This window comes from Olea europaea, chromosome 20 (assembly GCF_002742605.1).
Source record: "Olea europaea var. sylvestris chromosome 20, O_europaea_v1, whole genome shotgun sequence".
In the NCBI taxonomy this organism is placed as follows: domain Eukaryota; kingdom Viridiplantae; phylum Streptophyta; class Magnoliopsida; order Lamiales; family Oleaceae; genus Olea; species Olea europaea.
The window spans coordinates 10599290-10610946 of NC_036256.1; the positions used below are offsets into that span (position 1 = coordinate 10599290).

The following is an 11657-nucleotide window of genomic DNA, read 5'->3' on the forward strand; positions in this document are numbered from 1 at the left end:
ACTAAGCCCCCATTTGAACCCTATTAATTTTTATTCCATTACATTTCATTTTTCTCTCTTTTATTTTCAACCACGCAATCTTTCATAAATAATATTATACGTAAATCGAAAACCTTTCCTTTTTTTTCAACAACTTATTTTTCAAAAAAATACTATTCTACTCATTTTTATTTTCACAAAATGGGGGCTAAATTAGTTGACTAATTTTAATTACTGGCTACGTAATTTTTTATTTTTTAAATGTTAGAAAATTTATTTTTATCGTATTAAAATTATTAATTTGAAAAAAAGACAACCTTATTTTCCCTCCCTCCAACCCTTTGACTTCTGCATTGTAGTAATCTTGCCAAAGAATGTGTTTGGTGAAGACAATCTGTCTATTAGTATTTGTTTTGTCAGCACAAGAAAACCAATGTCTTTTCCCGCTCCTCCTTGAATTTCATTTTACTTTGATCCCTTCTTCGTCTCGAAACTAGAGGGGCAAAGTTTGTGTCTCTTCGTATCTGTTTTGTCAAGAAAATTCATACAAAAGTGAAAATTTTACATTCTTATTAGATATATTTTGTAAAGATGGAGGATGCAGCAGAAAGTAGAGTAGGTAAAGTGAAAGAGAATGAAAAGGGGAAGGGGGTTGTGGTATTGGTGATGGAAACCCCGGATAGGAGCAAAAACAATCAGACCACAACCTCCACGACCAAATTCGAGGTGTGATTTGCATATTTTTTTCTACTTATGTATAATGGGTGGTGATTTGACCTTTATTTGTGTTAATAGATGTTGGATGTGATGTGTTTTTCTTCTATCAAACCTTTGTTCTTTTTCCTTTTTTTTTCTTTTCTCTTTGTCCACTCGAGTTGGGTTATTGATACTTGATTAGTGTTCCTTTTTTCCCCCTGCTCGCTGGATAGGGTTCGGAATATGGGTTTTTAGTAATTTGGTTGATGGTTTAGTTATTTTGAGGGCTTTCTTTTGTTCGGGAGTTGTGTTTATGTTGATATACATTTGTTTTTTTGTGATTCTTACTGAAAAAGAATTGGAAAGAGGGTTTTCAATTAATTGGTGAAAATCTGTTTCTTAAAGGGTGTTCTGAGTTATAGTTCTGTTTTATTAGTCGTTGATTTGTGGGAGAAGTTATCAGAAAAATGTTCTCTCAATGGAGTTTTGTCTGGAGGTGTTGTAAATATTTAATAATTGGCTTAAGAAGTGACTTTTAGTTGATGTTTCAAACATGTTTTTTACTTTATTTTCTATTTGGGGTTTTGACCTTGTTAATTGATCTTGGATTTGTGGAATCTGGCGATTGAGAAAGTTTCTTTTGACGAAATCCTCGTTTTTCTTCTTGCTCTATTCATTGTAATTCTTGACTGATCTTGAATTATAAGTAAACTTTCAAGTGTAGGGAAGCCGCTGTAGATCGTTGTTTTGTTTATTTTTTGATGATTGTGTATTGAATCCCTTCCGTTTTATGCGTTCACTGAACTATAGGTTGTGTGTAATGCATATTCTGGAAGGAGTGTAGGAGTTTTCTTTGAATAATTTGAATTAAGCAATTGTTATTTCTGGCTTGTATGCTTTTATGGGATTGTCTGCAGCAATACAAGTTTACAAGTTTCACACAGAAGTTCTGATAAATTTTGCGTAAAATATTTGAATTATAAGAGTTGTCATGAATGATCTATGGTAGTCAATTGACCATTTATTTTTCATATTTGATGAGTGGAAAAAACTGGACAAATCAACTTTTGATATCAGATGAATTAACTGGATATGTGGTAAGACTTTTTTTCTAGAGCTATAAGTCAAAAACATATCAATTTGAGCTAACATCAATCCATATTTCAGCACTTGTTCTCCATCTCATTCTCATGTGAACGTTGCAGTGTATTCTTGAACAGCTTGTTAGTAAGGTCGTATTCACTTGTTTTATCTTATTGACGGTGCTCATAATGAAAAATTTATTACTTTGTTAGTTGTTTTATTTCTGATGATTCAAATTTATGGGGTTTATTTGTATTTAAATTGATTTTAGTTAAATTATGCTTTCCTCCAGTTCATTATTCTTCCAGGTTTTTTCTCTTAAGAGATGAACTTGTTAGTTCATTCTTCTTGTTTATTTCTCTTTTTGATAATGTAAATTCACACGGCATATTTGAACTGAAGTTATTGTTTGGCCTATTGCACTGTTATTTTAGGCTTTCTCTTTTCGACATTGAAAAGCTTTTTCCCCTTGCATGCAGGACTCTCCAGTCTTTGATTTTCTCAACAGTCTTTCCCCCATCGAACCAGTTAAGCCCATGCACATTACTCAGACGATCAATCCTCTTAGTTTTGCATCGATTCCATCAGTTTTCACTTCCCCCCATGTCAGTTCCTTGAAGCGTTCTAGATTCCTGAGAAGGTAATACATTTACTTGTTCATGAGCTTCTGCAATTTTTACTCCTACCATCTTGTCCTGCATATATTGCATAGCATTTTTATATCAATTTAGTCTCTTTACAGGCATCAGCTTGCAGACCCATCAAAACCCGAGTTTTCTACAGATGGTGGAAAGACAATTGATGCAAATGAGTTAATTCTCGATGCTTCTAGTAAATCAGACAAACCACATGGAAATCTTAATCCGGAGGACTCTGTTGATGAAGCAGTCAGTCAGTCATCTTATGAATATTCAAAGCTTGATGTTGAGCTTAGTCAAAGTGTTGTGTATGATTCAAGATGCCCTCACTCCAGCTTAACATCTAGCTATTACCTTAGTGCCAAACATAGCACTGAATATGGTTGCACTTCTTCAACGTTTGCTCCATTTATTCAAGAGGCCTCTCAGAAAGCTTTTTATGCAACTGAGGAGAATGAGGAGGGCGTTGACCAAATTGAACAGGATAAAGAGGCCACAGGATGTGACTGGGAGAGTTTTATTTCCAATGCCAGTGATATATTAATTTTTGAATCGCCCATTAACACAGAGTCTTGCAAGAAATCAGCAGAATCTGGTGAAAGTTTCTACGCTAATGTTAGTAATAATGTGCAGAATAAACTCTCGTTCAGTGCAGCAGGTTCGAGTGAACAAGTTGGAGAGGGAAGTGGTAGTGGAATTGAAAAACTATCCAATCAACTTGGAGAAGGAAGCGAGCTGAAGGAAATTGCTAAGACCCATGACATAGTTACGGGTTCTTCTACGAGCAATCAGAGTGAGAACATGGATAATGAGGTACAGAATTGCATTTTATTTACCTGTATTATGATTACCTTTTGTTTACAGAGACATAAATTATTAGTTTCTGGACATGTATGAATGAGTGTTTTTATGCATGTGCATATAAATATTATTAACTGCTAATTCTGGGGAGTTTTGAGATGTTTTAATTATTCATTTCATAATGTGGTTTTCATTCTCTATTTGTGTAGCCTGATTCTGGTTTGCATCGTGGGGTGAGAAGGCGCTGTCTGGTTTTTGAGATGGCGGGAAACCTCAAAAAGCATTTGGACGAGAATTCAGCTTCTGATTCTTATCTGTTGATGCAATCTGATGGCAACACTTCATCCGGCAATGGGCAACTAATTCGTACAAAAGATAGAAGCGATTCTTCGAAGTGTGTTTTGGCGGGCATTGGCTTGCATTTAAATGCTCTCGCAACAACTCCAAAGGGGTATAAATTTGTTGCCAAGTTTCGTAGTCCAGCTCCCCAAGAAGAATTGATAAACAATTCTTCGGCTGTTAACTTGTTGGAAAGAGAAACTAGTACTGTTGAAAATGGTTTCCCACCTGTGGAAGATGATTCCCAGGCATCTGGATGTATAGTTAATGAAGAGATCACTCATAGTAGTCCAAAGAAGAAAAGGCACGTGCCCCTGTTTAGCGTACTTGACCTGTCATCTTCCAAAATTCCTTTGCATTTAGCTTTCTGTATATAGCTTAAGTTGGATTCTCAGGTCTAAATTGGAACAAGTCAGCGAGGGTGAAGCCTGCAAGCGATGTAACTGCAAGAAATCAAAATGCTTGAAACTGTAAGTTCTTGTATTCTCTCTGTTTACAGAAGGTCTATTAATATAATCACACAGTTTTTTGGGTTGCAAATCGGACACTTAGTTATGATCTGGTTCATGTTAGCCTTAAGAAGTTGACATCTACTGTATCGGGTGGTCTTGTCCTGGTTGGCTTGCGGAGAAGTCTGCATTGAATTCACAATTTTGGTTAGAGCTTTGTTTTAAGTTCTGCTGGTTTGAACTTAAGTCATTCTCAACACTTGATATATCCTTCTACCAGCATATAAAATTCTTGAGATGCTAACCAATTTTATTGTTTTTTAATCATCATCTGAGACTGATCTTGGCTGTTATCGTCTGTCTGTTTAATTGCCATCTCATAAATAGACATAAATGCATTGCTGAGACTTGAAGAACTATTGTCAATCCTATGCCTTGTGGTAGTGACCTTGCACTCTGGGTTTCACTAAGAATGACTACGGGTTTACTCAAAGTCAGACCTGGCATTAATGCACGGCTTAGACTTGGGAAACTATTGTTATGGTATGCCTTGTGTGGCTGCCACATGGAAAACTTTGGAGCCTAGCTGAGCCGCCAAGCCTCTAATTTTACCTATCTTCTTGGCCTCGTAGGCTCAGTAGTTGCCTAGTCTTCTCTAACGGCTTCGTGAAGCATATATATAACTTTACTTGATGATTTTATTTAACTGAACTTAATGCAGTTACTGCGAATGTTTTGCTGCCGGTGTCTACTGCGTGGAGCCATGTTCCTGCATGGATTGCTTCAATAAGCCTGTCCATGAAGACACTGTCCTTGCAACACGCAAACAGATTGAATCCAGAAACCCACTTGCTTTTGCTCCCAAAGTGATTAGAAGCTCTGACTCTTTATGTGAAACTCAGGTTAGGAAATGAATTCTGAAGTTGTGTTTTGCTTACTCGCCAATTGCATACATTTTATCTATGTTGTTTATTTGCAGAGTGACTCCAGGAAAACACCTGCTTCAGCTCGACATAAAAGAGGATGCAATTGCAGAAAATCTGGTTGCCTGAAGAAATATTGTGAATGCTACCAGGTTTATTTACTATTTGAGCATTCCCAGTGCTTTTCTTTGGTTCATTAGCTGACAGATAAATGTCGGTTTCTTTTGAAGAGTGGTGTTGGATGCTCAATTAACTGTAGATGCGACGGGTGTAAGAATGTCTTTGGTAGGAAGGATGGTAAGTTTGCTGTTATAACATGTTTGGTAGGGAGTGTTAATGAAGATAAAAATGCTAATATCTTGTTATGTCCAATACGGCATACCACACATGCACTGAGACTTTTGCTTGAGCATCAAAGAAGAAAGTGGGGATGAGAGCTGGGTGTTAATAGTTATTGCAGTTTGCGACTTTTTTTGAATGCTGAATCAGGCTATAATGTAATAGGCAAAGAAGTTGAATTGGAAGAAGATGGCGGAGATATAACTGAAAAAAGTATGGTGGACAGGAATTCTAAGAAAACTGCAATCCAGAACAATCTAGAGCAGAATCCAGATTCTGCTCTCCCTGCAACACTGGATTCTGCTCTCCCTGCAACACCTTTACAGTGTCCAGGGTAAATAATATCAACAAAATTTTTCGGATTTTTGAGCTTGTTAATCAGAACCGTCTGGTTTAGTGCTGATTTTCATGTTCTGTCAGATCTTCGGTTCAGCATCCATTCACCTCGAAGAACAAACCCCCGATATCTTTTCCTTCTACTAGGTCCTCCTTTGGAAAGACAGGCACTTTTGTATCGCAACCCAAGTTTGATAAGCATTTTGAACCTGTCCCGGAACATGAAATGCCCAAATTTGGTCAAGAGGGATCTCCTAACAGTGGCATCAAGTCATCATCTCCCAACAGCAAGAGAGTCTCTTCTTATCACAGTGGAGCAGAGACGTCCCCCGAGTTGAGGAGCAGCAGAAAGTTGATTCTTCAATCTATCCCATCATTCCCTTCTCTCACACCCAAGGATTAAGATGGGCAAAAGTCCTTGGAACTGCCAAGACTAATGTTTCACTAGATACATTTTCACAGTTAAAGTTGAATTACAATATGAACAAGATGAAAATGTCCTCGACTGAGTTAGCAGTCTTGACATGAGTGTATTAGGAAAAAAAAATCAGTTACATCTTTGTTGTAGTATACCAGTTGTGTAGTTTTACTTGTATTCACTTGAAGCTTGCCCTTCTGCTGTATAATAGTGTTGTCTACATAATTGTCATCAATGTTTTATGACTGAAACATTTTCTATTTGATAACCATACTATGATACAAGTCTTTTACACTCAAGAAAGCACGAAGCCGGTTGTGGAATTAAATTTGTGACTTCTTGTAAGAGAGTAGACAATAAGGGTAGTATTAAGAAAGAAAAAGAATAAAGAAATGTGTAAGGCAGTAGGATTAGGGCTATCTTAGGAGGGTAGCAAAATTTTGATATTGTTGATACTGGCAAAGTAGATTTTGCCCTTGGTTGACAATCATTATTTTCAAACTCTTATTTCTACTTATTGTTTTCAACCAAATATTAATACAATAAAGTATTCTGGATGTAAACCCAAAATTTTTCCTTATTTTTTAACCATACATTCTTCAAAAAATCAACATTCAAAATTTTATTTTTCCCAAATAATGATTGTCAAACAGGGGTTTTATAACTAACTAAATATAAAACTTTTATAGTAACTAGGAAGCATTTATGAAAACTCAATAAATTAAACCATTAGGATTCGAACCTCCTATATTCTTCCATTTTTATAATAATTCAGAAATTGACAACATTTGTTTAGACTTAACGATCGATAATTTTATTTTATTTAATAATCTTTCTCGAGTGATATTAAAATTTTTTAACATATGACCTTATATATCTATATAGAAGATGGGAATGTATGACAATCAATTAAATATCAAGAACTTTCACAATAAGATTATGCAAAGTATTTTGGTACATCTATCCCCTATCAAACTTTACAAAGATAGTTATTTCATGTGATAAATCATATCATTCTCTTGAACAAAATAGAAACCACAAATAAAATAATCAATTTTTGATAGAGTAACTGAAATAAAGTCTTGAAATTAACATGAAAACTTCGAAATATAGGGTTCATCATCATCAATTAGCCGAGCATCATGAATTATGCAAATACTATTATTTGGATTGATAATACATCTCCCGAATTTCAATGGTATAAACGAAAGTGAAAAATAAATTTTGAACTCTTGAATCCTTCAACAATTATTGAATGGTCTTCTTATGTCATCTTCTCTCTCTTTCAAAATCCAAGTAGAAGTATGAAATGTATGATTGATTGTGTTTGTGAATAAAAGCTTCTTCTCTATGTTGTGTCCCCATTTTAAATGCCAGAAAAATCCCTATTTATAGCCCAAAATTAGTTAAAATTCGTATATCATCTTCATGTATTGCAGAAGTTTAAATAGATTAGGAAGGAAAATCTGGACTCAGGGGCGGACCCAGACGACTTGGGTTGGGGGTCAAAAATAAAATTTATAGGGTATCTTCTAATAAAAAAAAACTAAGAAAAAAAAAACTAAGCAAAATTTTTTTCTCCCCAAAATCTGGAGGGTCAATTGCCCATATAAACCATCCCCCAGGTCCGCCCCTGTCTGGACTCTCTAGCCTATGCGTTTCACATGGCTATGGGGATTGTGATCGCATGACTATATTTCATCCTATTGCAATCTTATGACTCAAACCTTGTGATCGCAAGATTTGATATTTTCCACACAGTGTAAGTTGGTCCCCCAGTGTACTCTTTGGTTTAGCTCAAGTCCCTTCTTATTTTGCATCATGGGTCCTTCATCTTTAGTATCTTTGTACTTTAGTCATCCACTTTTATAATTTGTTATCTTTTTAGTCCTCATTATTAGATTTAAGCTCCAATGCATCAAAGTCCTGATTACACTAAATTCAGTAGAATCGGCTCAATTGACAATAATTATCAATAGCATATACTATTATATATCCTAAAACTTAAACTCTTGTTCATTCCAAGCAAGATTATCTATTCAACATAATCAAACAAAAATAGATATCAATTCATTAGAAACTTGTGGCATTGCCTCACATTTATAGAATTGCTTAGTAATTTATAAAAGACTTCTAAGTCATGCTTCCAAAATAAAATTTTACTTATTCAATGGTCGATCAATGTTTGTGCATATTCAATTTAATCACCATAAGCATTTAGATTGATTATATCCCTGACCCTTAAAGATTAATTATTTCATTTCTCTGAATACCTCATATTAAGTGTCAACGTAGGGCCAAGTAGTGAAGTGCTTTTTAATATTGTCATTACTTACACATAAATAGAAGAAAATACACATTTTTTTCTTCTCACTTGTAAGTAGCTACTTCACTCAGACATTGATAACATCAACATCATGCCTTTTTTTTTTTTTTTTCTCTCTCTCTCTCTCTCCATTTTAGGATAGATAGTATCACTCAAACACCATTTTGTCTATACTGATGTAGGTCATGTCTTCCTACATTTTTACATATTTCTTTCTAGACTATTACAATGCCGTTTATTGGAATGATTAATTGAGACTAGACCACTATTTTATGGTTAATACATAGGTTCGACTAGTTAGCCAAAAAGTATTTCACACAAATATTCAATAAGCATAGTATCAACACCTATCTCAACAGCTCCAAATACCAGGTTAATAATCTAATTGGTCACTGAATAATGTAAAAAGTTTCCACTGGGTCACAGAATTTCAAAATTTTAACTGTTAATCACTCAACTATGTAAAATATAATCCCATCCGTCACTCACTCAACGCTGATTTAGAAAATTTGCGAATTTACTGACTTAGCTAACCCACTTTAAACCATTGAGATTTGAAAAAGAATTTTAGGGATGAAGTTCGTACTTTGATTCTTCAACGTTAGAATGTGAATTTCATCTCTAAATTTCAAATTTTGGATTTTTTTGACAAATTTTTGATTTTATAGAATTGTTACAATGCTGCACCGCTCGTTGTATGCCAAAGTGGCACTCAAGCAGTGACAGTGAGCCTTTGCTCGTTGGGCACCAACTTAGTGCTCTAGTAGCGGCAGCATAGTCGCTCACTTGCGTTGCTCCAGTGCTCGAGCTTTGAGAGTAGGGCATCATCACTCACTTGGTGCTAGGTTGGCACTCGAGCGACAGTACTATCCAATCCAGATCACAAATTTTCAAAAAAACATTTTAAAGTGACAATCTATTTCAAATTTGGTAAACTAATTTCATTCGAAATGTCTAATATTCTAAAATGGGTTGATTGAAACATGTTATCAAAGTAATCTCTTTTGTCTAAATTAATTTGTTTGGAATATTTAGATTATTGTATATATGTAATTCATGCTAATATTGACTGGTCTAAAGGAATGTAAATATTTGGGTGTATTACATGCGCACTCGTGGTAATAAAATGTGTGTGTGTGTGTGTGTGTGTGTGTGAATAATTAGTAGATCCAAAGATAGATTTAGTTAATGTCAATATTTGATTACTACATTAAGAGTGCCACTTGTAAGTTGGTATTTCTATCCAAAGTCTAAATATCAATATTATACTCGATCTCTAGTGACAGAGTCTACCATTATTTGAATTTATTAATTGTTTAATATAGATTCTCACATGAACATTTCTTTTTTTTTTCTCGATTTTGTTATCCATTCAGTTCATAATTCTGCCTTTTCAATATCTGTCAACATCAATTCAATTCCCGCGTTTAATGAAACCAACTTTAAGGACTGAAAAGAGAACATTTTGATTGTTCTTGGCTGCATGGACTTAGTCCTTGCATTAAGGACTGAATAACCTGCTGCATTTTTGGATCAAAGTTCCACAGACGAAATATAAAACTTTCATAAGTGAGATTGTTTAAACCGCATAAATTTTATGATCATGAAACGAGAAATTCTAGAATCATTCAAGGGTACTGTGTCCGATAAGGTAACTACTGCCAAGAAATTTCTTGAGGAAATTGAAAAATATTTTGCAAAAAATGATAAGGTTGAAGCTAGTATGGCTGTAGCAAACTTAGTTTTACTAAAATATAAGGGTAAATGAAACATTCAGAGTACATCATAGAGATGTCTCATATTGCTTCAAAACTATGGCACCAAAATTTAAGCTATATGAGATTTGCTCTTGCATTTTATTTTAAACAATTCAATCAATTTAATGTCAGTTACAATTATCAAAAGGAGAAATTGACTCTTAATAAGCTTATTTTATGCTATGTTCAAGGAAAAAAAAAGTTTGAAGCAAGACAAAACGGACGCTGCTCACTTGGTAAGTACCTCTAAATACAAGTTCAAGAAAAAAGAATAAAGAAACTACATTCAATCCAGCTCAAAAGAAATAGCAAAAGCCTAAAAATAATGAATCATGTGGCTATTACATTTGTGGAATTTCGAGAATCCTGAAGAGGGATTGTACCAAATACCACATTCGGCGTATAAAGAAAAGTACGTTTCTCACTTTGATTCGTTATAAGGTTAATTTAGTTTCAATACCTAAACATACTTGATAGATTGATTTTTGGTGTCACTGATCATATAAGTGTGTCTAAGCAGGGTTGCATGAACAGCTGAAAACTAAATGATCCTGAAAGATTCGTCTATGTCGGCAGTGACAAATATTTGAAATTGAGGCTATATGAACTTTTAGATTATTATTAAATATTATTATTTGAATTTGAAAGAGACTTCTATGGTAATGTCTTTTAGACGAAATTTAATTTCTATTTCTATATTGGACTAGTTCAATTTTTCTTGTTTATTTGAAAATAATAAATTTAGTCTTTCTCTTAATCCAAATGATACGGTTACAGGTTTTTTTATCAGTTTATGATAATTTATACTTGTTTAATATGGCTGCATCGTTTTAATGAAACCTTGCATGTGAATTCACGTGGTATTAAGCATTAATTAACCAATGAGAATTTCACTTCATTATGGCACAAGCGATTAGGTTATCTCCCAAATTAGAATCGAAAAGCTTGTTTCAGAAGGAAACCTTGATCCCCTAGAATTTTTAGACTTTAATGTTTGTGTTAATTGCATTAAGGGGAAACAGAGAAACATAAGGAGATTAGGTGTTAATAGAACTCGAATGTCTAATAACTAATACATATGAATATTTGTGAGTCATTTCTTTTGACTTCTTGGAATGGTCAACGGTCATTTATTACGTTCATAGATGATTTATTTCGTTATGCTTACCTGTATTTCAGTTATGAGAAATCTTAATCACTAGACATGTTTAATGCTTACAAGGCTAAGATGAAAATCAACTCAACAAGAGAATAAAACATGTTAGATCTGACCATGATGATAAATACTATGGTAAATATAACGGATTAGGAGTACAATATCCAAAGCCTTTTACTAAATTCCTAGAGTAATGTGGAATCATTCCACAGTGCAAAGTGCCATAATCCCCTAACATGAATAGTATTGTCGAGAGATGAAATAGAATACTTGAGGACATGATAATGAGTATGATTAGTCATTCTACTTTATCAGAATATCTATGGGGAGAAGCACTGAAGACTGTAGCTTGTATTCTCAATAGAGTACCTAGTGGAGCAACTGTCAAAATTTCTTATCAGCTTTAGACAGGCAAAA

The 11657-nt window shown here is 34.3% G+C and overlaps 1 protein-coding gene across 1 annotated transcript; it reads left to right on the forward strand.

Annotated features, from left to right (window-relative positions):
• The first annotated feature begins 391 nt into the window (after nucleotides 1-391).
• LOC111369605 (protein tesmin/TSO1-like CXC 2) lies at nucleotides 392-6226 on the forward strand. The gene is made up of 10 exons (XM_022991187.1): nucleotides 392-705; nucleotides 2238-2398; nucleotides 2501-3209; nucleotides 3407-3840; nucleotides 3932-4006; nucleotides 4707-4887; nucleotides 4965-5060; nucleotides 5139-5205; nucleotides 5413-5581; nucleotides 5668-6226. The coding sequence occupies exons 1-10, from the start codon at nucleotides 571-573 to the stop codon at nucleotides 5984-5986; spliced, it is 2346 nt and encodes a 781-aa protein (XP_022846955.1). The 5' UTR covers nucleotides 392-570; the 3' UTR covers nucleotides 5987-6226.
• Nucleotides 6227-11657: the final 5431 nt, after the last annotated feature.